Below are 26,942 nucleotides of genomic sequence, written 5' to 3'. Positions count from 1 at the left end.
TTTCGTGTCTCCTCTGTCCCCACCTGCCTCTCCATCCTCATCTTCACCGTGCTCTCATCCTCCTCACCTTGCCTGGCATTCAGCATTCTGTCAAGACACTGCACACTTGTACTTTGTCATCCACTGCAGTTTCTGTCCTATTTCTGTCAGGGAGCCCCTACTCTCCTCTGGAAATAAGCTCCCATAGAACCTTTTCTGGGTAGCCTCCACTGATCTCTTTCCGTCTCCCACGTGGGCCAAGTTATGTGTACCCTGTGCTGTCATACCATGACGTGTTAGGGCGCAGTCGTTACGCACAGTGTAGTCATTGCTCTGCCCACCCTCCTCCATTCTGGGGAGTGAGGAGTCGTCTCCACTCCGCATTCTCTATGCCGTGCCCAAGTTTTTCTTCCCGGGTTAGCTTTTAAAGATGTCAAGAGTGCGTGGGTTAGCGAAGAAAGAAATTGTAAACCTGAGCGTGATAGATGTGTAAATGCCACAGGCGTCAGAAGGATTCGATTTCATCTTCATTCTTCCACTCAGATGGTAATTTTATTTGCTCTGCATTGACGTCGCTAATAGACACCTTTCTGTATTGGATTTCCTTCAGGTGAAAAAGCAAAACCTGAGACCACAGAGTTTACTGCTTCTCAGCTGGCCTTCACTGAGGAAGCCCCTTTTGAGGAACAAATGACACAGGGAGCCTCGAGGGATTCCAGGTTGGGGCAAGCCAGGGATCGGGAAAAGCTATCAGAAATGCAGGAAGGAAACTTGAGGCCAGGAACAGATCCCCACGAGGAGACATGCCCTAGGAAGTTGAGCCATAAACATGATGATTTGGAGACAGATGATAGTTTGTGTTTAACCATTTTACAGGAGCGAGTCACTATACAAGATGATCTACATGAACATGATTGCCAAGGACCCAGAAAAGACCCTGTGACCGATGCAAGGAATAACCTGTATAAATGCAAAGAATGCGGAAAAGGGTTTAGCAAGAATTGGGCCCTTGTTCGGCATCAACAGATTCACGCCGGAGTGAAGCCCTATAAATGCAGCGAATGTGGGAAAGCCTGTCGTTATATGGCCGACTTCATTCGACATACGAGGTTTCATACTGGGGAAAAACCATACAAGTGTGTGGAGTGTGGGAAGGCCTTCAAACGCAGGTCTCACCTCACAGAGCACCAGCGCATTCACACCGGAGATAAGCCCTATGAGTGCAAAGAATGCGGTAAAGCTTTCACCCACCGCTCCTCTTTTATCCAGCATAATATGACGCACACTAGAGAAAAGCCCTTTTTGTGCAAAGAATGTGGGAAAGCCTTCTACTACAGCTCTTCCTTTGCTCAACACATGAGGATTCACACTGGAAAGAAACTCTATGAGTGCAGTGAATGTGGAAAGGCCTTTACTCACCGCTCCACTTTTATCCAGCATAATATGACCCACACAGGAGAAAAACCCTTTCTGTGCAAAGAATGTGGAAAAGCTTTTTGCCTCAACTCATCCTTTATTCAACACATGAGGATTCACACTGGAGAGAAACCCTATGCGTGCAGTGAATGTGGAAAGGCCTTCACTCACCGCTCCACTTTTGTCCGGCATAAGAGGACTCATACTGGAGAGAAGCCCTTTCAATGCAAGGAGTGTGGGAAAGCCTTTTGTGATAGCTCTTCTTTAATTCAGCACATGAGGATTCACACTGGTGAGAGGCCCTACGAATGCAGTGAATGTGGAAAGGCCTTTACACACCACTCGGTTTTTATCCGACATAATAGAACCCACACTGGAGAAAAACCCTTGGAGTGTAAACAGTGTGCAAAAGCTTTTTACTATAGTTCTTCCTTTACTCGACACATGAGGATTCACACTGGCGAAAAGCCCTATGTATGCAGAGAATGCGGGAAGGCCTTTACCCAACCGGCAAATTTTGTTCGTCATAATAGGATCCACACTGGAGAAAAACCATATGAATGCAAAGACTGTAAGAAGGCCTTTTGTGACAACTTTGCCTTAACTCAACACACGAGAACTCACACTGGAGAGAAACCCTTCGAATGTGGTGTATGTGGAAAAACCTTCAGCCACAGTTCATCCTTTACTCACCATCGAAAAATTCATACCAGAGTGTAAAGGCCTTTGCAAGTCATTTACTTCAATTTTAAGGAACTCGTACTGGTGAAATACCTTTTCTTTTGAATATAACTATTCAGGAAAACATTTTGGCCAGAGAAGTATTTTCCTATCTGATAATTCATACTGAAGAGAAACATCATAATCGTCATCCCTGTGAAAGTTTCTTTGTGGCAGGTCCTCTCAAAGGTCGTCTTAGAAATTGACCAAGCCTAGAGCTTTAACTACCCCTGAGGTTGATCCAGAAGAGAGACCCAGTGGTTATGCATTTAGGAAAAATGTCAAGAATTCTTCCCATGTTTATACTACAGAACCATATCAAAAGTATCTTAAAAGTACAATGAGACATAGTGAAGGAGATGTAGAAAAGAAAGGAAAACAAAATGCGTGTATGGCTTCTAATTTCCCTGCCAAGCTTGTGATAATTTGTCATTGGGGGGTGGTGGGGATATGGGCGGGGGGGATGAGAGATGAAAAATACCTCATCTCCTTTATGTGTTTATTATATACCCGTAGTCAGGAGAGTTGGACCATTGAAGGCAGCTCTGCTGCCAGCTTTTTTTTTTTTTTTTTTATTCGAAAACATTGTGATTTTTACCCTTGAGCATAAATGTTTGTGAGAGATGTAGAGGCCTGAGTCATGAAATACTTAAATACACACACACACACACACGCACAGAGTCAATTCTTGTTATTCATTGTAGTTGTATTCTATACATTGATCACAAACACTGAATTGGTGAATAGTGAGCCATAGCTCCTAGGTTCCTGTGAGCCTCTGTTCACATTTTCATCAACCAATCAATGCGTAACCCATTATGGAATTTTTTTTTTCTGTTTAAAAGACATTTATTTAATACATGTTCCCTAGAAATAAATTATATGCAGTATTTCCTTATAATAAAAATATTTCAATTACATCATTTTGTGTAACTTAGTCTGTTACTATACTGCTTTAACTCAGTGATACACACAGAAAGTATACATAATTTAGTATTCACACACAATAAACACAGTAAGCAGTAACGTGAACACATTCACTGTGTTATAGTGTACAGTCATGCGAAGAAAGTCCGGAAAAGTTAAAATTAATCAAAGATTGACATTAACTAAAACTAATTTTGATAGAGTTGTTGGATATGTGGTGATAGAGCAGTGCACTCGGAAGAAACCTCTTGACCTTGGCATAGTTGATGGTATTTATTCTGCAGAAGAGGAAGACAGTGAGTGTGGGGTATCAGTTCTACCTCAGGAATTTGACTCTTGTCATTTGTCGACATCAGCAGTTTCCTTTTGTGAAGTGGCTTGAAAAATTGCATGAGGCTTCATTCAACCATTGGGTCACATTCTTTTATGTCATGGAACATCTTTCCAAAGTAGAATTTCTGATATATGGCTGCTGCGAGAAAGGCGACTCATTCAGTGGTAGAGTGATTTTCATCACCATCCTCATCATCACTGACTTCAGTGCCTTGTTTGGCTATCTCTCCTGGGTCTTTATTTGTGGGTTCTACCACCTTCTCTGTCAGTATTTCTTCCACATCTTCCCTCACGTCATTGGGAGTTTTTCCACTTACTTGCCATGTGATAGGCATTATGTACTTGACACTGTTCTTTATGTTTTATGTAATACCTTCAAAGCCTTTGAAAATTTCCAGGCAGTTTTGCCATTTTCCCAAGTTCCTGAAAGTAGTCTGCTTGACTGTGCCAAGCTGTTGGGACAAGCTGTCCAAGCTGTGCCGCTGTTGGGACAGTCTCCAGACTGTGCCAACACAGTAACCAGTGACAGTTCGCATAGTGACCGACTGCAATAGTCCGTCATGGTAACCACCATGTTTCTTTGTTGGTGTTGTAAGCTTTAGTATAAAGCTCCCTCATGTGGCGTACCACGAAAGCTTTTATGTCATGTCCTGATTGAGAGGTTGGATGACAGTGTTTAGGGGCATGAAAAGAACATCTAGGTTGGGGTGGGCATTTGCGAGTTCGTAACAATGGGCCAATGGGCATTCTCCAAAATTAACACGACCCTGGAGGCAAAGTATTTGCCCTGGAGATAGCAGTAAATACAGCTTCTTGGATGAGCAGTTGTGGAAGCATCCCAGAATGCTTCTGACATCTCTCAGATTTTTTTTTGTTCCACCTGCAGCGGACTGGTGTATGGCATATGCCGAACTCCCGAACCAGAGTTTCCTTTTAAGTTCTGGTGGATTTGAAGTTCTCTACACCTTTATGGGCTCGTACTTAAAGTTGGTTGCTGTTGGTATTGACACACAACTGCAAGATTGCACAATACTTGAATAATTTGAAGACTGGTGATTTGGAGGCCATTTGCATTATATACGTTCCTTTGCCAAAAGCCTAGTAAAACAAGCCAGTCTCGTTGGCATTGAAACCTACTCTTCCCCCTAATGCTTTTCCTGTAACATTTCCTGATCTGCAGGACCTGCCTTAACACTGTTTATAATGTATTGCCTCTTGAAATGTGCAAGCCAACTAGCACTGGCGGATCAGGGTTTTAACATTTTCCCCATCTGGGTAACATGACTCTCAGTTTTGGCTTTCAGCTCACAATAATGCTCTCCTATCCTTTTTTTTCCTTCATCTCACAAATCCACAACTTCAGCTGCTTTCATATCTTTCTCATTGCTTCACCACACACTATACAAGTTACTATTAACACTTTCTTGAGCGGCTTCATCTACAGACCAGTGAGTTTCTTCCTCCTTTTGGATGTGCTATACTGTTGATTCATTAACATTGGACTCAGAGTTAATAGCAGTATGACTCATGACTGAATGAAGCTCATCTATCTAACATACGCATTTTCTTTCAGGCACGTCGCAGCCTTCTTGGCAAGATCTAGGATGCTCCCCTGCCGTGGCCCTGAGCAGGCTCTGTCCTCTGGTGACCGTAGGGAAATGGGCCGGCTGACTCCCAACCACAGGTTGCCTCTGCCTCTGCCCTCCAGTTAGGCACCGAGGTGGCAGTCCTGTGGGCTCTCGGAATTTAGAGTCTTTAACAGTCTCACCAAACTGCCAGGCCCGTCTGGAACCTGCACCCAGCAGTGGGAGGTCAGGAAATGCTAGAAAGTCCTGCCGGGCTTCGGTCTCTGGGCCCTGCCCTTTGCCTTTGGCAACTTTTCCTCATGCCCTTTGTGGGTGTGGGCTTAGCTGGTGTGCTTTTTTGTCCCAGGTTCCAGTGCTGCGCCACAAGCCTCAGGCCGAACGGTGCACGTTTTGCCAAGGAGGAGCGCGGAGCCAGGAGAGCCCTCCACATTTCATACCACACTCCCAACAGCACACAAATCGTCCTTCATGGGCAACTGCCCCAGCAAGCTTCTCTCTCGCCCTGTCCCCCCACCCTCCCACACATGTGCTTCTCATTCCGGCTGAGATCACCCTGCACCTCTCCTTGGCCCTTGCCCCAGGCATCTCTGCCTGGGTCTGGCCCTTTGCCAAATGGGTGGTATCGGACCAGGCAGCCTCAGCGCTCCTCTCTGGTGGCCCTGGGGGGACGCTCGGAAGGAGCCGCTGCTCTCTGCGTGTGCCTCATAGTGTCTGTCCACTCGGGAATGCTAAAGATCCCTCCTCCTGGACACACACTGACTCTCTTCCTCCTTTGTCATCTAATCAGGTAGTCACCTCTGTAAGGCCAGGGCCATCCAGTCACCCTCCAGAGCCTTGTTTAAAGGAGACTGAGCTAAAGGGGCGCCTCGGTGGCTCACTCGGTTGAACATCCGACTCTTGATTTCAGCTCAGGTCATGATCTCACAGTTTGTGAGTTTGAGCCCCACATCGGGCTCCCCACTGCCAGTTCAGAGCCTGCTGGGGATTCTCTCTGTCTTGCTCTCTCTGCTGTGCCCACATGCTCCCTCTCTCAGAAGAAAGAAAGGAATTAAAATTTTTTTCACTTTAAGAAAAAAAAAAAAAACTGAGCTGAAGTCACCAGGGGCGTGAAGGAAGGGGATATCAAAAGAAGACCATAGAAAAGCGTGCAAAAGCCGGGACTTCCAGAAAGGGGCCCCCTTAGGGGTGAGCACATACCATCAAGATCTAGGTCTCTGGCGACAGAAGAAGTTGTCGCACGTTTGGGAGCATCCTGAGCCTCAGAAGGGAAACTTCTATTCCAAGAAGGTAGCTTGGGTAAGACACCACAGACGCCTTCCATGAACTCCTTACCCAAAGGCGGTACAGCCCTGTTGGAGGCCTCCCGCTTGTCTGCAGGAGTGAGGCAGAGGGGCGGCAGGTGTGTCTAGCCCTGCCATTTCCTGCCCCTACTACCAGAGAGGGTGAGGAAGGACGAACTTGATGAAGGCCACGGACTCAGCTCTCTAACCTTATGAAGTCAAAGAAAAAGACTCAAGAGAGAAAGGCTTTTAGGGAGTCTGTCAAGGAGAAATTCCCCAGCCACACCGGTTGGTTGCAGGTCCTAGAAACAAAATGCCAACGCCACGAGTTTTGCCACTGCTGCTGCTACTGCCACCGCCGTGGGGTCGAAGTGAGAGGCTTCCGCCCCCCCACCTTCCTTGTACGGTCATTGCCGAAGACATCAGCCTGGAGAAAACACAGCACCGCAAGGAAGATGCAGCCACAGGGTTGGAGGATACAACTCAGACCACCTCAGACAGCAGTTCCCCTCGGCGTGCCCGCTCTCACAGGGAATGCGCTTACTTCGCCATTGGCCACCTTCCCCTTGCAGATTCCAGAAACTACCAAATCAGCAGTCACTGACCTGCCCTGCTTGTCTGTTTGGCCCCAATCCTACCTGCCCTTTTACCTACCCCCACACCAGATCTCCATCACGAAATGAGACGCAGAGGGTCTAACCGTCCTTTTGCTATTCCTACCGTCGCTCTTTACAGATTCTGGCCCATCTTTGGGGTTCTGCTTAATAATGAGAATAGAGGCCCTTTGCGTTCCAGTTCCGCAGTCACAGTTGCAGGGTCTTCTACTTCGCTTACCACCTCCTAGCACCTTCTCCTTCAGGCCTGCCCTCTGGAGAACCGAGTCACCTACATCTATGTGTGTGGATTCTCTTCCCTTTTCCTTACAGACTCCTCTTCAAGTCTCTTTCACTAGTGTCCCCTGTCTTTACCAGCCAGCTCATCACTGCTTCTGCAGTCCCCCTCAATGGCCCAGTCAGCCCATCTGCGGACTGGACCTCAGAGGGTGCTTTGGACTTTGGTATGACGGCCACAGACAGCACTCTGCCTTGCCAGGCTTTCATCCCCAGGTCTCCACCAGGATCCAGCGCGAGCTCCCTCCCACGTGACCAGGCCGCTCTCAGCGTGGCGCAAATAACCCCTGCAAAGGCCACAGCTGCCACCAGCCCACCTGCTTAGATGGCCAGCGGCCCTTCCTTTTGGGGCAGGGGTCACCCTTTAGCTGCAGTTTGGGAGCCTATACGGGCAGCAATAGGAAGCTACTCTCTTCAATGCCCCTGTCTTTTCTGGCCCACCCACCACTGCCTCTGCAGTAGCCTCACTCCGGGACTCTTCAGACGCACCCTCCAAGCCTGCCTTGGACTCTGATGAAGTCAATATAGGTAACGTCCTCAATTCCCAGCCTGTTGATTCTGGCCTCTTCTTGACAGCTTTAACAGCTCTTTCCCTTTGGGAATCCTGGCAGCCCCAGCAGGACCTCCTTCCTTAGCCCGAACTGCGGCCCTGGAACCCAACGGCAGTCAGCTCTGGGGAGTCCGACGCTCCCATATTCCAAATTTTACATCTCTGTCAACACCCAGCCAGCTTTTGGTGACACTTCAGTTGTTTTCCCCACTGGCACGGCCGCTCTGTCCTGCTCTGGAGCTGCCGCCGACGCGCACAGCACTGAGAACTGCAGCTCACCTTCTGCCAGTAGCACTTCAGACCCACTTGGGGTTACGGGGCTTGCGCGCCCTTTGAGATCGTGGCAGCTTTGGGGCCAGTGTGTATGTCCCAGGCTGCAGCTCCTTGTCTGGAACACTCAGCTTTGGAGCAAGACCCTGTGGGACACCCAGCGCCATGGCTCGTGTTGGGAGACGCTGTCAGCCTATTGCATCCCTGTTGCAATCGGAGAGGCCGGCACTGTAGACGGCAAATCTGTCCTTGGAAACGCTTTCCTTCCTACCTATAATGAGGGCACCTAGAGCCAGCCCAGCCATGACATGCCTACTACTACTGGAGGAGAGAGCATCACTGAGGAGGTACATGTGCCATAAGACATTTGTGTTCAGATCACCTGGGACCCCTCCAAGCAGGGTACGTCTATTGCAGTCAGTTGGACTCCATAGCTCCGCCTGGGGGCCTTTACGTTCCTATCTGCAGTCAGGGCTCCTGGGTCCTACCTGAAGGAGTAGGTGTTTTGCAATGGGAGGGGCCAACCCCAACCCCATAACTGTGTTTGGACTGCTCTTCCTGCATCCTGTCCGAGCACCTGGAACCCATCTAATCACGGAACCCTGTTACTATTGGAGAAGGCTGCACCACTGAGAAGAAATGCATGCGTGCCACGAGACCCTTCTGTTCCCACCCTCCAGCAGACACCGAGCGTCCACCTGGCCAGAGCACATCTACTGCTGTCTGAGGGGCTGGCATCATACCTGTGACTGGAAATGCGAATGTCAGAGCACCTGAGGCTCACGGTCCAAACACAGGTGACACGGTAGAAAGAGACAGCGTCATACCTGCACTCCTGGATATTTCTGTTCCCACTGTCACACTGAGCGGCTGGGGCACTCATGGTCAGAGTACATCTGTTGCAGTCTCAAGGGACAGCACCGTAGAATTTTAAGAGGATTCTCTATTTTCCCTTTCATTCAGAACATCTGGGGTCTGCCTAGACAGAGTACTCTCTTTGATGTGGAGTATGAACACCACTAAGGAAGTAGCTGAACTTCAGCACTTTTGCTGCTGTCTTTTAGAGCACAGCACGCAGCTCTCTTGCCTTGGGGCACCTTTGTCACCTGTCCAGGTTTCTTTAGAGACAGAAGTATTGGATCACCAACCCATTCATTTTCTTCTCCTGAAAGAAACAATATCTCCGCAAAAGCTATCTAGAAATGGGGCGGGACCCCTAATTGCCACTAATGGGAAGAGGCTCGGTCCTTCCAGTTATGTCAAACAAACTTAACCCGCACTCTGTTCTTCTAGAGCAAGCTGAAGCCCGATATCTCGGGGCATTTGTGTATGTGTAAAACGGTGTCGTCTCAGATGAGGCTGATCAGAAGTCAACACGCTGGCCACGAGAAGTTATGCTGTGGAAAGAAGAAAGAGATCAGTAAGTATCAACCATGTCCTCCCTGGTTGCAACTGTTAGCCTGGCAAACTCAAGCTGCGGGCCAGTTTTCCTCTATTCTTGGATGGGCAGGACCTCTCGCTGCCTAAAGCTGTCTTCTTCTGCATTTGCCTCAATGAGCCTTTTCTTACCAAGATTAAATAGTATATAATATGACATGTTATATATATATATGTATATATATATGTGTATATATATATAAATAGTATATAATATGACATGTTATATATATATGTGTATATATATATATACACACGTGTGTATAGTCATATATTATGTAATATATGTATATTATCTATGGTGCAGGCTTCTCCAATACACATGTAGTATTTTATCTTATATAAGGATATACCACATCCTATTTGCTGAACCACAGAACTTTGAAAAGTTAAGCCTGGCTCAACACATCACCACTCATACAGGTCAATTTTTCCTCCACAGTTGAGTAAAAGAACAAAAATGTACAAGCAGCAGATTAATTAATGAGAACAAGAAAAAATATATATATGGATGTGGTATAGCCACACTTTACTATTGCATCTGCCAATGTCTGAAACAAGGAAGTGAAGTTCAGAGGAGAGGCGGGTGCTGCTGTCCCGTCACTCTGATTTCACTGTAGGTCGGGTCATCCCTAATGTACATTCAGAAAACACATTTAATAATTTATAAAAAGAATTAAGTGTCTCGTTGGCATCTTTCTCTTTAATCTGGACTTGGGCAATCATTCCCACACATTCAATAACTCTACGAGAGAGGAAGGATGTGGCATCTGGGCTCTCACACCTAGAAGAACAAAGGAAGAAAAAGCTCACTACTGCTTTGTAATTATTGGAAATTTTAGGTCTAGAATGTCTCATATTGTATAGGAGTGTTTTCATGCTCCATAAAAATTCAGAAAAGAGTCTCTTTTCCAGGGAATAACGAGTTATAATAAGTCTTTTTGGAAGAAATAATTGGCCTGGCATTACTCTAAGTCCCTAAAATAGCAAATTACAATAGTTATAATATCACCCAGTCCTGGCTGGCTGTAGAGTCCTTGCTGTCTTCAGTAGACTTCATTCTTAAAAACGTAGTATTTTCTAAGACAATTCATACTATAAGAACTATCTAAAGCTGGGGAAAAAAGAAAAATACAAGTGTTTTCCTCATCTTTTACATATTATTTTATTAAGTATTTATTCAGTGATGACTCTACACTAGACGTTGTGCTGCGAGAGCCTAATAACATAGAGTTTCCCCAAAGGAATTTACAATATAGTAGAAGAGACAGAAGAATAAGACTGGAGGGGTTGCTGATAGGGATTTGGGAGCAGGTAAGAAAGACATAAAACTACGAATACCTATTCCTCAGAAACCCCACCCAAAAAAGAAGATGAGGGGACTTTCAGTTCCACATTTAAGGAGTTGGGAAGTCATTACTCTATCCTAATAAGGAAAAAAGCTGAACAGACTAAAAAATCAACCACTTTTGGGGTGCCTGGGTGGCTGTCAGTTAAGCATGTGTTGATTTTGGCTCAGGTCATGATCTCGTGGTTTGTGAGTTCAGGCCCCCCGTCGGGCTCTACGCTGACAGTATGGAACCTGCTTGGGATTCTCTCTCTCTCTCTCTCTCTCTCTCTCTGTCCTACCCCCACTCTCTCTCTCTCAAAATAAATAAATAAACTTAGAAAAAATCAACCACTCTTCTTCGATCTGTGAGAGAGGTGAGGACCCAGGGAAAACAGCTGTCCAGGGTTGGGGAGACAAGTGAATATGGGGAGTCGTGGTTTACCAGAGCAGAGATTCATGAGTGGGAACCACTGTGGGAACCAGTGCCAGGGTGGAAAACCTGAACCGTTGTTGACAAATTACTGGAAGCACAATGTGGACAAATCTGTAAGTTAAAAACTCCTGGAGAACCTCCACAGGGAGGTCCCTGCAGTGAGTAGTATTTCCGGGAACTTGACCAGGTCCCCATAGTCAATAGCAGAGAAAAATCCCCTTGTACTCTGATGTGTGTGGGGTGAGGAGGGAATGAGGAATTATTTTTGAAATATGCCAGAGCACTCTGTTCTTTTTTTGAAATGCTTAAAAAGTCTTTTTTAATGTTTTATTTTTGAGAGAGAGAGAGAGAGAGAAAGAGAAAGAGCGAGCAAGCAAATGAGGGGCAGAGAGAGAGGGAGACACAGAATCCGAAGCAGGCTCCAGGCTCTGAGCTGTCAGCACAGAGCCTGACGTGGGGCTTGAACTCACAAACCGTTAGATTATGACTTGAGCCAAAGTCCGACACTCAACCGACTGAGCCACCCAGGCACCCCAGAGCGCTCTGTTCTTAACAAGGCCCACCCTCCAGAGAAACTAGTTAACCAGAGCCTAAGTGATCTGAACAAGGAAAAGACATAACGCCAGTCAGCTCCAGCTTCCACATTACTGGAGAAGAGAATACCCCGCTCCAGTCCACTCTAAGCCTTCCACGTGGGAGAAGGGAAATACCCAACTCCAGCCTATTCCAGCCATCCTGTCCCACCTGAGAGGGGAGAAAAAAGCTGAGGAACACTTGTGAAGTTCACCGTGCAGAAGCACGGGCTTCCTAAAATCCTGACAACTGAGGACTCTAAAACGCTCGTCTTCCCCCGACACGTCACCACCACATTACGAAAGGCCTACTTACAGCAGCTCCGTGTTACCCAGTACCTCATGTTCACCTATCAGGGAAACATTACAAGGATTACTAAAATAAGGCATTACAAGAAAACGTTACTAAAAGGCCAAAACAAAACCAAAACCAAAGGCACCCCCCCCCCCCCCCACAGCTTGAAGATAGAAAGCAAGCAACTGAACCAGAACTGGTAAGGATGTTAGAATTATCAGATCCAATTATCAATAAAACAAGTATGATTAATATGCTAAGAGCTCTAATGGATCAAGTAGCCGGCATACAAGGACAGATGCGTGATGGGAGCCGACAGATGGAAATCCTAAGACAGAACCAAAACAAATGCTAGAGATAAAACACTGTAACAGAAATGAAGAGTGCTTTTGCTAGGCTGACCGGCAGACCAGACACAACTGAAGACCGAAATCTCCGAGCTTGAGGATATCTCCATAAAAACATACAAAACTGAAAAGCAAAAAGAACAAAGACAAAAAAAAAAAAAAAAAAAAGAACAACAGAATAATCAAGAAAGTGGGACAACTAAAAAGGTGTACCATACACACAATGGGAGTACCAAAAGGAGAAAGAAAGAGAGTAACTGAAGAAATATTTTAAACAGTAACTGAGAATTTCCCCAAATTAAAGTCAGACACCAAACCAGGGATCCAAGAAGCTCAGAAAACAACAGGCCATAAAATTACGCTTAGACATATCATTTTCAAACTGCAGAAAATCAAAGATAAAGAAAAAATCTTGAGGGGCACCTGGGTGGCTGAGTAGGTTAAGTGTCTGACTCTTGGTTTCAGCTCACTGCTGGTAAGTTCAAGCCCCGCATCCGGCTCTGTGCTGACAGCTCAGAGCTTGGAGCCTGCTTCACATTCTGTGTGTATCTCTCTCTCTGTCCCTCCGCTGCTTATTCTCTCTCTCTCTCTCTCTCTGTCTCAAAAATAAATGAACATTTAAAAAGAAAAAAGAAAAAATCTTGAAAGAGGCAGGGTGTGGGGAGAAAACACCTTACCTAGAGCAACAAGGAATTACATCTGAATCTCCACAGACACTGTGCAAACAGAAGAATGGAGTGAAAAATTTAGTGTTGAGAGGAAAAAAACACAAAAACCCACTAACCTGTAATTCTACATTCGGTGAAATTATGCTTCAAAAGTGAAGGAGAAATAAAGACTTTCTCAGACAAAAATTGAGGGAATTTGTTTCCAGTAGACCTGCTTTGCAAATACACACACACACACACACACACACACACACACACACACACACACACACGTATATATATATATAGAGAGAGAAGTTCTTTAGAGAGAAGTAAAATAATATAGGACAGAAACTCAGTTCTGCTCAAAGAAAGGATGAACATCAAAGAAGGAATGAGTGAAGGTAAAAAAAAAGTTTTTATTTTTCTCATTCTTAATTGTTCTAACAGATAACAGTTTGTTTAAAAATAATAATAATTTGATTATATGGGATTATGTTATCTATCTATCATTACACATGCTTGTATATAGATGAAACGAATGATGGGAGGGAGTAATTTGGATTATTTTGTTATTAGAAAATACACTACCTGTGAAGTGGTATAGTGTTACCTGAAGGTAGACTTGGGTCAGTTGTAAATGTATATTGCAAACTCTAGGGCAACCACTAAGAGGGAAAAAGAGAAATACACTTGTTATTAAAAAAAAAAAAAGAAATGGAGTAATATAAAATGCTCAGTTGAGGCAGGAAGAGAGTAGAAGACAAAAAACAGGAACATAGAAAGAGGGCAATAAATAGGAAATCAGTACCAAATAAAGTAAATGTTAATCCAACTATATAAAAGGTGAAATAAAATGGAGTCATTTATGTCAAGGAGTTTTAAAAAGGAGCCTTTAACAAAATGGGCTTCAATGTGCAGGGCCTCACCAAGTGGAACCGTGAACTCTTGAACTGGGCCAAACTGCAAATATTCCAAGGACTCTGCACAAACACCTACAATTGGCTGCAGAAACGACTTGTTTTTGCTTAGTGATAGCTTTAGCAAGCAATTACATTTGGCCAAGATTAGTTTTCTGCTGCCAACACCAATACAAACTCTTTGTAAACATGTACATGCATTCCTTTTGTCTTTCAAACACCCCTGTTTCTCCTACTTAGTGGGACACTATTTGGGTTGCTACCCAAATCTGGGTACCCCAAATTGTAATTATTTGATCCCAAATGAAGGCTTTTGCTTAGTTATTGCCTCCTAACATTTTTCAGTTGACACAGGAGTAATCACTTTTAACATCAATGGGCTAAATTCACCAATTAAAAGACAGAGATTGTCAAAATGGATCAAAAACCATAACCCAAGTGGATGTTGTGTACAAGAAAAGCACTTTAAATGTAAAGACACATATAGATTAAAAGTCAATGTATGGAGAAAACTATACCATGCTAACACCAATCAAAAGAAAGCAGGCGTAGCTATATTAATTTCAGACAGAGCAGATGTCAAAGCAAGGAAAATTATCAGGGATAAGGGGCATTATATAATGATAAAGGGGTCAATTCTCCAAGGGCACATAATAATCCTGAACATATATTCGCATAACAAGAACATGCTATACCACAGGAGGCAAAAACTGGTAAAACAGTAAGAAGAAGGAAATGAATCCACTATCATAGTTGGAGGCTTTAACAAACCCCTCTATCAGAAGTGGACAAATCCAGCAGGCAGAAAACCTGTAAGGACAAAGTTGAACACAATGCCATGATAGATTCACTACATATAATTGACATCTACAGACCACCTCATTCAACCACAGCAGAATACAAATTCTTCTCAAGCTCACATGGAACATTCAACAAGGTAGACCATATATTGGGCCATAAAATGAGCTTAATAAATTTAGAAGATTATAATTCATACAATGTCTGCTCTTAAACCACACTGGAATTAAATTAGAAAATAATAACTGAAATGTAACTGGAAAATCCCCAAATACAAGGAGATTAAACAACACACTTGTAAATAACACATAGATCAAAGAAGAAATATCAAGACAGGTTAAACAATATTTTGAACTAAATGGAAATGAAAACACAGCTTATCAAAAATTTTGGGATATAGTGAAAGCAGTGCCTGGGGGAAATGTATAGTATTGAGTGCCTATATTCAAAAAGATGAAAAGATCTAAAATCAATAATCTAAGTTTCAACCTTAGGAAGCTAGAAGGAAAAGAGAAAATTAAATCCAAAGTAAGCACAGGAAAAGAAATAAGAATTAGAGCAAAAATCAATGAAATTGAAAACAGGAAATAGAGAAAATCAGTGAATTCAAAAGATAGTTCTTTGAAATATCAATAAAATCAATAAGCCTCTAACCAGACCAACTGAGAAAAAGAGAGAAAGAGAACACAAATTACTATTTGGCTGAATTTAAATTTCCTAAAATGTTGTGAAAGAATTTTTAATATCCGTTCAAGAGAGTTACTAATCCGTTGTATTCTTTTCTTGTTAAATTCTGGTGTTAGAGTAATGCTGGCCACACAGAGCAAGCTAGGAAATATTCCTTTTTCTGTATTTTCTGAAAGAATGTGCAGAAGAAGAACACTGGCAAAATTTCTTCCTTGTGTTTGATAGAATTTTCCAGTAGACCCATTTGAGCCTGCAGTTCTTTTCCTGGAAAGGTTTTTTTTTTTTTTTTTTAACATTTATTTATTTTTGAGAGACAGAGAGAGACAGAGCATGAGTGGGGAGGGGCAGAGAGAGAGGGAGACACAGAATCCAAAGCAGGCTCCAGGCTCTGAGCTGTCAGCACAGAGCCTGACGCAGGGCTCGAACTCACAAACCGTGAGATCATGACCTGAGCTAAAGTTGGACGCTCAACCGACTAAGCCACCCAGGCACCCCCTAGAAAGGTTTTTTTTAGTCCCTTATTATCCTTTCAATATCTGTCAGATCTGTATTCATGCTGTAGTTTTATTCATATTTGTAGTTATTTGGGTTTTTTAAAAAAAAAAACTTTATTGAGATACAGTTCACATGCTCCTACAATTTACTCAATTAAAGTGTATATAGTTCAATGGTTTGCAGTAGAATCACAGATATGTGCAACTGTAATGGATAAACTCATGCTCCTGTGTGTCTCTCTCCTACTTTTATTTACACTGCCACATTACTTCTGACACCAGATGGGTAGGTTTTCTACATACACACCAAGAAGTTCTCCAATTCTCAGCAGAGTCCTACAAATTTAGCTCAGTTGTGACACTATCCACTAGGAGATAGTGTCAGATCCCTTAAGTTAAGGGCTCAGTCCCACAAGACTGCCTCTGTTTCAGGTGCCAGTCACAAACCCCAGGTTGTTACCCATGCTTCTGACTGACTGGCTATAAACTGGAGGTTCCCATGACTTTCTCCAGAGGTTCTATTAATTTGCTAGATCAACTCACAAAACTCAGGACACCAGTTTACTCACTACTAGATTACCACTTTACTATAGAGGATATTAAAGGATATGAATGAATAGCTAGATGAAGAGATACACAGGCCAAGGTCTGGAAAGGTCCCAAATACAGGAGTTTCTTTCCCTGTGGAATTTGGGTACACCACCCTCTAGGCACATAAATGCATTCTGATTCACAAACAGGGAAGCTCTCTAAACCCTGTCCTTCTTGGGTTTCTAATGGAGGCTTTGTGACATAGGCATGGTTGACTTAATCATTGGTCATTGGTGATTGAACTTGATTTTCTCCAGATCCTCTCCCCAGAGGTAGGTGGAGGGACTGAAACTTTCAACTCTCTATTGACATACTTCCCCCCCATCCTGAGGTTACCTGGGGGTTTTCCAAAAGCCACATCATTAACATGACAAAAGTCGCCTTTATTACTCTCCTTACTTAGGAAATTCCAAGGGCCAGCAACCATCACCAAAATCAATTTTAGATTTTTTATCACCTGAAAAAGAAACCTCCTACTGTTCAGCTACAACTCTCTATCTCCCTACCCCTTCAAGTTCTAGGCAAAACCACTAACCTACTTTTTGTGTCAAGAGAGTCCATGTTCTGGACACTTCATATGAATGAAATCATATAATATGTGGTTTTTTTTGTGATGGTCTTCTTTCACTTAGCATAATGTTTTCAAAGTTCATCCATGTTGTAGCATGTATCGATGCTTCGTTCCTTTTTATGACTAAATAATGTTCTATTGTATGAATACACCACATTCATTTATCCATTTATCAGTTGATGTACATTTAGATTGTTGACACCATTTGGCCATTATAAATAATGCTATAATCATTCATATACAGTTTCTGTGTGGACATATGTTTTCATTTCTCTTGTGTCCATGCCTTGGAGTAGAATTGCTGGGATATAGGATAACTCTTATGCTTAATATTTTGAGGAACTGACAGACTGTTTTCCAAAGTGTCTGCACCCTTTTACATTCCCATTAACAGTGTTTAAGGCTTCCAATTTCTCCATATTCTCCCCCACATTTGTTATCTTACTTTCTGATTCTAGTCAACCTAGTTGGTATGAAATGGTATATCATTGTGGTTTTGATTTGCATTTCCCTGATGACTAATGCTGTTGAACATCTCATGTGCAAATTGGTCATGAGGGTACTTTGCCTATTTTTTGATTCTTCTTTTTGTCTGTTTTTTTTTTTTTTAATTGAGTTGTGTTTCTTACATGCATATGGAGACAAGTTCCTAATCAGATATATGATGTATAAATATTTTCTTCCATTCTGTGGTTTTTCTTCTCAATTTCTTGATTGTATCCTTTGAAGCACAAGTTTTTAAATTTTCATCTAATCCATTTTATCTGTTTCTTTCGCTTGTGCTTTGATATCTTACCTAAGAATCCTTGGCCAAATACAACAAACAAAAGGTCCTGAAGATTTACTCCTATGTTTTCTCCTAAGAGTTTTATCTATAAAGTTTTTAACTCATTTAGGTAGTTGATCCATTTTGAGTTAATTTTTGTATATGGTAAAAGATAATGGTAATGGTAGAAGACAATTTCATTCCTTTGCATGTGGCTGTACAGTTAGCTGTTCCACCACCATTTATTGAAAAAACTATTTTTCTCCTATTGAATGGTCTTAGCACCCTTATCAAAAAAAAGTTGACCATAGACATATGGGTTTATTTCTGGACTCCTAATTTATTCCATCATCTATCTACCCTACACCAATACCACACTGTCTTGATTGCCACTGCATTGTAGTAGCTTTTGAAATAAAGAAGCGTGAGTCTTACGCTGTGCTTCTTTTTCAAGACGTTTGGTTAATTGGGGTCCTTTGCAATTCCTTATGAATTCGAGAATCAGATTGTAAATCTCAACAAAAAAGACAACTGGAATTCTAACAGGGATCATGTTGAATCTGCAGATTGGTTTGGGAAGTCTCACCACCTTAAATCAAATCTTATTCATGAACAGGAGTTGTTTTTCATATTATTTATATCTTTCAAAATCTTTTTCAACAGTGTTTTTGCAGTCTTCAGAGTATAAACAGGAAACTTCTTGTTAAATTTATTCCTAAATATTTTATTTTTATGATGGTATTGAAAATGAAATGGTTTTCTTAATTTCATTTTTTTATTGGTTCATCATAAGTATATAGAAAGATAATTGATTTTTGTATAGTGTTTTGTATCTGGTAATCTTGATGAAATTGTTTATTAGTTTTAATATTTTTTTAGTGTATTGGAGCGCCTGGGTGGCTCAGTCAGTTAAGTGTCGAACTTTGGCTCAGGTCATGATCTCGTGGTTTGTGGGTTTGAGCCCTGCATCGGGCTCTGTGCTGACAGCTCAGAGCCCAGAGCCTGCTTTGCATTCTGTGTCTCCCTCTCTCTCTGCCCCTCCCCTGCTTGCACTCTGTCTGTCTGTCTCTCTCTCAAAAATAAATAATAAACATTAAACATTTTAAAAAATATTTTTAGTGTATTCCTTTAGATACTCTCTATATAAGATGCATATCTCTGTGGATACAGTTTTACTTATGCTTTTTCAGTTTGGATGGCATTTTTTTTCTTTCTCTTGCTGAATTGCCTTGGCTAGAGACTCCAGTAAAATATTGAGTAAAAGGGGGGAGAGTGGACCTTCTAATCTTGTTCCTCATCTTAGGGATAAAGCATCCATCTTCGACCATTATGTACACATTTGCTGTGGGTTTTTGTCCATGCCTTACCAGGTCGAGGAGATTCACTTTTATTCTTTGTTCTTTTCTAATGAAAGGATGTTGGATTTTGTCACACGCTTTTTTCTGCATCTGTTGAGATGATCATGATTTTTTAAAAATTCTATTGATACGGTGTCTGGCAATGAATTAATTCTAATTGACATATAACATTATATTAGTTTCAGATGTACAACATAATGATTTGATATTTATATATATTGCAAAGTGATAACCACAAGTCTAGGTGAGATCATCACCACACATAGTTATAATTTTTTGTTGTTGTGACAAGAACTTTTAAGATATACTCTCTTAGAAAACTTCAAGTATACAATATAATATGATTAACTATAGTCATCATGCTGTACATTACATATCCAGGATTTATTTATTTTATAACTGGAAGTTTGTACCTTTTGACTACCTTCACCTTTACTTATTCTACACACCCTCAACCCCTACCTCTGACAAACACCAATCTGTTCTCTTTATATAGGAGTTCAGTGTTTTTTGGATTTCATGTAGAAGTGAGATCATAGGGGCGCCTGGGTGTCTCAGTCGGTTGGGCGTCTGACTTCGGCTCAGGTCATGATCTCGCAGTCCGTGAGTTCAAGCCCCGCGTTGGGCTCTGTGCTGACAGCTCAGAGCCTGGAGCCTGTTTCAGATTCTGTGTCTCCCTCTTTCTCTGACCCTCCCCTGTTCATGCTCTCTCTCTGTCTCAAAAATAAATAAACGTTAAAAAAAAAAAGTGAGATCATAATGCTATTTGCCTTTTTCTGTCTGATTTATTTCATTTAGCATAATGGCCCCTCAAGGCCCATCCATGTTGTCACAAATGGCAAGATTTAATTCTTTTTTTTTTTTTTTTTTTTTTAGGGCTGAATAATATCCCTATCCATTCATCTTCTTTATCCATGAATACATTGATGGACACCTTGGTTGCTTCCATGGGTTGGCTACTGTGAATAATGCAGATACCTCTTCAAGATAGTGTTTTCCTTCTCTTCGACAAATATCCAGAAGTGAAATTGCAGGATCACATTGTAGTTCTGTTTTTTTTTTTTTTTTAAGTTTATTTATTTATCAGAGAGAGAGAGAATGCGAGCACAAGTCGAGGAGGGGCAGAGATAGGGAGAATCCTAAGCAGGCTCTGCCCAGGCAGCGAGGAGCCCAACACAGGGCTCGAACTCACGAACTGTGAGATCATGAACTGAGCCGAAGTCAGACACTTAACCAACTGAGCCCCCCAGGCGCCCTTCTATTTTTTAATGTTTTGAGGAATGTCTATAATTGTTTCCATACTGGCTGCACTAATTACATGCTCACCAATTATGCACAAGTTCCCCTTTCTCTACATCCTCTCACCAACACTTGTTATTCCTTGTCTTTTGATGATAGCCATTCTAACAGGTGTCAGGCGGTTTTTTTTTTTTTTTTTTCTCATCGTGGTTTTGATGCATTTCTCTGATGATTAGTGATGTTGAGCACCTTTTCATGTACCTATTAAAAAAATGTCTATTCAGGTCCTCTGCTCATTTTAAATCATACCGTGTTTTTGGTATTGAGTTGTACGAGGTCTTTATATATTTTGTATATTAATCTTTTATCAGGAATACGATGTGCAATTACTTTTTCTCATTCAGCAAGTTGGCTTTTCGTTTCATTGCCTTCTTTCTTCGGTGCAGAAGCTTTTTGGTGTGATGTAGTCCTCCTTGTTTATTTTTGCTTTTGTTGCCTTTGCTCTTGGTGTCAAATGCAAAAAATCATTGCAAAGACCTTATCTTCATACGGATACAAACACAGATGTTTATGTCTATATATCATCTGCATCTATGTCTCCATCTCTAGCTGTACCTATATCTCCATATATCATACGAGTGGACTGGACCAGTTAATATTGGTAAGTAGTCATTTTCAGCCAGGCCCCTAAAAGCTGGTTATGCAATTATTACAAGATATATTGCAGTCCTTGGCTTTTAAGCCAGGGTGGATACTGTACCCACCTGAAATGCAGCTCCTCTCCTTCTCCCAGAGGGGATAAGATCACTCATAGACAGCTGTGCTGTCAGCTACAAAGCTCAACTAGAAGAGAAGTGCCCAGTATTGCTGTGCGGATAATTGTTGGTCTCTGCAAATGTAGGGTAAGAAAGAGAAACAAAAGACATGCAGATCATACAGAAATAAAGCTATGTTTATTCAGAGATACGTGATTTACAGAAAATACTATGTGGATGTAGAAAACTCAACGGAGTCTGCAAAGAAACCACCAGAAGTAAAAAGTAAATTTAGCAAGGTCTATATCTGGATGTATATGTATATGTATATGTATATGTATATGTATATGTATATATCATCCATATATCTATATAGTGTGTATATTTTACGTGTGAGTGTTGTGTAGATACAGATAAACAGATAAATGTATTTTCCATGTACTACCAATAACCTATTTAAAAGAAACCATTTGGGGGCCACTGGGTGGCTCAGTTGGTTGAACATCTCTTAATTTTAACTCAGGTCATAACCCCAGGGTTGTGGGAATCAGTCCCAATGTAGGCTCTGAGCTGAGCATGGAGCCTACCTAAAACACTCTCTTTCTCTCTCTCTCTCTCTCTCTCTCTGCCCCTCTCTCTGGCTTGCCCATGCTCTCTCTCTCTCAAATATAAATAAATAAGAATAAAGAGATCATTTAAAATAACATTTACAGGGTGCCTGGCTGGCTCAGTCAGTGGAACATGCAACTCTTGATCTTGGGGTTGTGAGTTTGAGCCCCATGTTGGGTATGGAGATTACTCAAAAATAAAATAAAAAAAAAACATTTACAGGGGTGCCTGGATGGCTCAATCTGTTAAGCATCTGACTTCAGCTCAGGTCATGATCTCAGAGCTCGTGAGTTCAAGCCCGGCATCAGGCTCTGTGCTGACAGCTCAGAGCCTGGAGCCTGCTTCACATTCTGTGTCTCCCTCCCTCTCTGCACCTCCCCCTCTTGCACTCTGTCTCTCTCAAAAACAAACACAAAAAAAAATAATGTTCACAAATCTCGTAAAATACTTAGGAATAAATTAGCAAAAGCTATTCAAGACCTGTACCCACAAAACTACGAAACAGTAGTTTCTCTGTACAGGGCCAGATAGCAAATAATATAAATTCTGTGGCTCACATATAGTCTCTATCACATATTTTTCTTTGCAGCTCTTTAAAAATGTTAACACAATGCTTAGGGTGTTAACAGGCTTCAGCTTCACAGGCTATGAGCTGAATTTTGCCCACAGGCTGTAATTTGCTGACCCTTGCTTCAAAATATAGCGGAGAGAAAATTCAAAACACCTAATTTAATACAGATCTGTCCCATGCAGTGGACTGCAGAAATTAATATTGTTAAATTGCCAGTTTCGACCAGGATCCTGAAAACTGGTCTACGGATATGGGTGCCCTTGGGGCACAAGGCTTTTTTAAGCCAGGATGGATCCTTTACTCATCTGATGTGTATCTCCTGTCCCTGCACAGACAGCGATGTGGTCGGCTACAAGGATCTGTAAGAAAAGAAATGCCCTATGGGGATATGCTGGCAATTGGGGTCTCTGCCCAGCATCTTCTCAAGAGCCTGGAGCCCAGTGTAGCCAAGGGCCCACTTAAGAGGTGAACCAATCCAGAGGCCTAGTAGGCAGCCCATGGGCTCATTACAGGTGTCCTAAGTACCCCGAGGACTCTAAGTAATGGTAATACATGATGCCTACCTGATAAGGAGGCACCACAATCCAGTGGCTAAATTAAGGAACTCTGGAATCAGACGGACTGGGTTCAAATGGGGGCTCCGCCACCTGTACAACCTGGGGAAAGTGCTGTTTTACCAAATTGACAAAAAGGCCGTGAAGAGGACCTGCCTGCTAGGAAGAGATGTGGAAAGCAGCATCCGGGCTGGCGGGGGCATCTTGTTTCCGCCTCACAAAACCTCACTGCCGGACGGGGATGCTGTCGGCTCGTACTTTCCCCGGCTGCGGGACGCGGCGAGGCGCCAGACCAGTTCCTTCCTGGAGGCCGCGGTGTCGGGAGCCTGAACTACCTGTATGGGGATGAGGGAGGGAAAGCGTGTGCTCCACGGCTGTTCTTGCGCCGCGGCTGCTCGGGTCTGTCCTCTCCCACTTAGCCCTGGCCCGCTGCACCCCAGCCCCCCACGGCGCAGTCGGTCACCCAGCGAGACGGCACCGCCCTAACCCTCCCTGTAAGCCGCAACCCCCCGTGGGAGGATCAGGAGTGCTCCCGCCTTGGGCTTTGAGGCCCTTCTGCCTCCAGGGACCCCAGGAGGAAGGGCTGGCGGGCTCACAGGCCTGGCTGCCGGATGCCCCGAGAGCCTCCTGAACAGCTCCCACCTGGAGGGGCCCTTTTGGTGCCCAACGTCTGGAGCTAGGTGACGGAAGGCTCGAAACCCAAGCGAGTCAGCCGGGCTCTGGCCGTTGGACCCCGCCCTTTGCCCTTAGCCGCTAGCTCTTCGCGCCCTTGGCTCGCGCACCCTTTCTGTCATCCGTTGCGGTGATGGAGCCCAACGTTCGCCGGGCAGCGCGGCCTTGGTGGTGGAGGGGCGGGAGCGAGGAGACCCCCTCGCCTGCGTCTCCCCGCGCTCCGAAGATTCCGCAGCGCGCACCTGCTCTTCGCTGCCACCTCCTTCCTAAGGCTGACACCGCTCGCGCCTTCTGCCCCGACGCCGCACCGGCCACCAGCGCTTCCCCGGGCTGGCTGGGATCACAGCGCCGACCCTGCGCCCCTCCATTATTAATAAGGATAATAATGCTATAGACATTATAATAGACAAGCTATTCTTGTCTGTCTTTCTAGATAACTTCATGAGTCAACATTAATGATCTGCTGGGAATGGCTCACTTTTCAAATGTGTTTCAGAGACCATCTTAATTCTCTGAAAGTATAGATGAACCACAACTGCAGCCACTGTCCTAGCAGGAAACACAATCTGATAAGTGGCTGTTCTTTTCAGACAAATATATGAACTTAGATGAAATAGAATATATTTCAGGAAACGCCATTAAAAAAAAAAAAACACCACGAGATAGACAAAAAGTTCTGCTTTCCTGGGTTAGAGAAAGAAAGACCAGAGAGCTTTCTGAGACACGCTGTGGGCTTTTCTACCTGCTTTCTGGCTTCTAGGCATCCTTCCTCCCTGACATAGCTTTGTCCAAAATCTGCACCTTACCCCTGACTAATCAAACACTTATAACATCACTATGCTCATGCTGAACTCTTTAAACACTAGTGAAGAACAATAAGATGATGACCGTTCATTCTGGAGTAACGGTTACTTGGTGTCTGAGGGACATTTTCTGATATGTACATAAGTTTGTATGTATGTTGGGGGGAGGCTCCCCCCACCATTGGGACTGTCATGGTTAAATGAGACTAACAATTGTTTCCCAAAAATGTTTGTGATTTTAAAATTTCTTTGATCTAAGAATTATCCTTCTAATTGACTGCATTTCTTCCCACCAAGGAACTCACATTCCCCTCTGCCAAATACAAATTGCTAATGTGCTCACCCCTTACCCCTGAACACATTAGTCCGACAGTTTGTTCTCATAAATAAAACTCCTGTCCTGATAAGTATTGATTGATATTTCCAGATCGCCACCTCAGGGAGCAAAATGTACACATGTAGGCTCTAACAGTCTCCGAGAAAAGTCCTGTGATCAGGGGAATGAATGCAATGGGTCTTTATTTGTCCTCGAATATCTCCCGTTCCCGCAGGGCAGGAGCAATCAGTGAAAACAGCTGGTTCTGGAATCACAGGCTTCTGCAAAGTTGTCTCTGATTTACATGAGCTGTGTGAGTTCTCACTCCAAGTCAGGTGACTTCCTGTTTGTTATTTACCTGCTCATCTTCAGAATGATTTCTGCTTCTTTCTCTTTGTCTTTTGGCTTACTTTGCTTCTTCTCTATTAGTCTGAAATTTTCACTCTAATATTAATTGCTGTCATAAAAAGTATATTCACATTTTTAACAAATCCATATGTTTACAAAGTTAATGTGAATATTCTTTATCTAAGTTCCCTGTTCCTCTCTCCTATTTCAAGAATCCAAAGAGTAAACGGTGTCATTAACTGTTATATATTCTTTAAGAAGCGCTTTTCAATTAAAAAAAGAATATTGGCTTTTATTCATTTATTACTTCTCAGTGAAATCTCCTTTAAATCTCTACTTGACCTTCTCGTGGTAATTCATCTTGTACCCCTCTATGAGATGTATAACATTGGTGTCCACGGAAGCCCGAAAGATCATTGCTGGTCAGCTCTGTGTCTCCATGCCCCAATTTTTCGGTTCCAACTACTTGAATTTTTTGTTTGTTTGTTTGTTTGTTTATAAAAAGTCTATTGTTTTCTACTAAAAACATTGATGTCATCCTTACATTTTAGTTAAATTACATAAGGCATTTAACATACCAGGAGCAACTTTGATATGGCTTTCAAGAAAAAGATAGTTCTTTATTTTTTTTTAAGTTTATTTATTTTGAAAGAGAGTGAGTGAGAGAGCAGGGGAGGGGTAGAGAGGGAGGGAGAGAGAGAATCCCAAGCAGGCTCTGCACTGTCAGCACAGAGCCCGATGTGGGGCTAAAACCCACGAACCCACGAACTCAGATCATGACCTGAGCCGAAATGGAGAGCTTAACCAACTGAGCCACCCAGGAGCCCCAAAAGAAAGACAGTCCTTTAAATTAATCTAATCACCAATGCTTTGGAATAAGCTCCAAATTCTGGATTACTATAAAAATGGTTATTGTGTAAAATGTTTGATTATAATATGGTAATGTAATGGTAATAACTGTAAATTTTAATAAATAATATCATATAAATCAATAAATATTTCCCTCCACATTCTGAGGGGGGACTTATAACTACTGGGTTGTACTTAGAACTTATCAGTGGAAAGGGCTAATATACCTATTTTTTAAAGATTATGCTTCAAGTTTATGCTGATATTTTTGAACCAATTTAGAAATGCAGAATTTCTACTCAATATCTATGATTTTATATTTGCATCTACTATTACTTTAAGCTAATAACTTTTTTACAAATAAAAATTCTAATAATTTTGTTAATGTGATAATACACAACAATTTAAGATTTCTTTGAAGTTTTGGGGTGCCTGGGTGGCTCAGTCGGTTGACCGTCCGACTTCGGCTCAGGTCATGATCTCACAGTCCGTGAGTTCGAGCCCCACGTTGGGCTCTGTGCTGACAGCTGGGAGCCTGGAGCCTGCTTCCGATTCTGTGTCTCCCTCTCTCCCTGAACCTCCCCCATTCATGCTCTCTGTCTCAAAAATCAATAAAGGTTAAAAAAAAAATTTTTTTTTTTAAGATTTCTTTGAAGTTTTAAAAACTTTTTATTTTAGTGGCACCCGGGTGTCTCCGTTGGTTAAGTCTGACTTCAGCTCAGGTCATGATCTCACGGTTCATGAGTTCGAGCCCTGTATCAGGTTCTGTGCTGACAGCTCAGAGCCTGAAACCTGCCTCGGATTCTGTGTCTCCCTCTCTCTCTGCCCCTCCCCTGCTCACACGTTGTCTCACTCTCAAAAATAAGTAATAAACATTAAAAAAATTTGATAAATAAAACCTTTTTATTTTGAAACATTTATTTTCAGAATAGTTTTAGTGATAATACAGAATGTTCCCTATGCCTGTCACCCAGTATCTCCCATTGTCAACATCTTCTATAACCATGTACATTTATCCAAGCAGGAAAT

At 42.7% G+C, this 26,942-nt stretch overlaps 1 protein-coding gene and 1 long non-coding RNA gene across 8 annotated transcripts in view; one reads left to right on the top strand and one right to left on the bottom strand.

Moving 5' to 3' along the window:
- Nucleotides 1-3,139, top strand: part of ZNF599 (zinc finger protein 599) — a 34,356-nt gene extending 31,217 nt beyond the window's left edge. For 3 of the 7 annotated variants that reach the window (XM_045047121.1, XM_045047120.1, XM_045047119.1), the window contains one exon: nt 590-3,136. In XM_045047121.1, the coding sequence (XP_044903056.1) occupies nt 590-2,115 (1,526 nt within the window). In that variant the 3' untranslated portion in view covers nt 2,116-3,136. Of the gene's footprint in view, nt 1-589 lie in introns of all 7 variants that reach the window. The other 4 variants (XM_045047117.1, XM_045047118.1, XM_023245479.2 and 1 more) reach the window with 4 other exon arrangements.
- Nucleotides 2,667-23,722, bottom strand: LOC111558049. The gene is made up of 4 exons (XR_002738547.2): nt 23,568-23,722; nt 22,935-23,260; nt 21,201-21,325; nt 2,667-9,348 (listed from the first exon to the last, which is right to left on the bottom strand). It is a non-coding gene; the product is annotated as an uncharacterized LOC111558049 (long non-coding RNA).
- Between the last annotated feature and the right edge of the window lie 3,220 nt (nt 23,723-26,942).

This window comes from Felis catus, chromosome E2 (assembly GCF_018350175.1).
Source record: "Felis catus isolate Fca126 chromosome E2, F.catus_Fca126_mat1.0, whole genome shotgun sequence".
Classification (NCBI taxonomy): domain Eukaryota; kingdom Metazoa; phylum Chordata; class Mammalia; order Carnivora; family Felidae; genus Felis; species Felis catus.
Note: the sequence above shows the minus strand (reverse complement) of the source record. Positions and strands in the feature narration are given on the sequence as shown.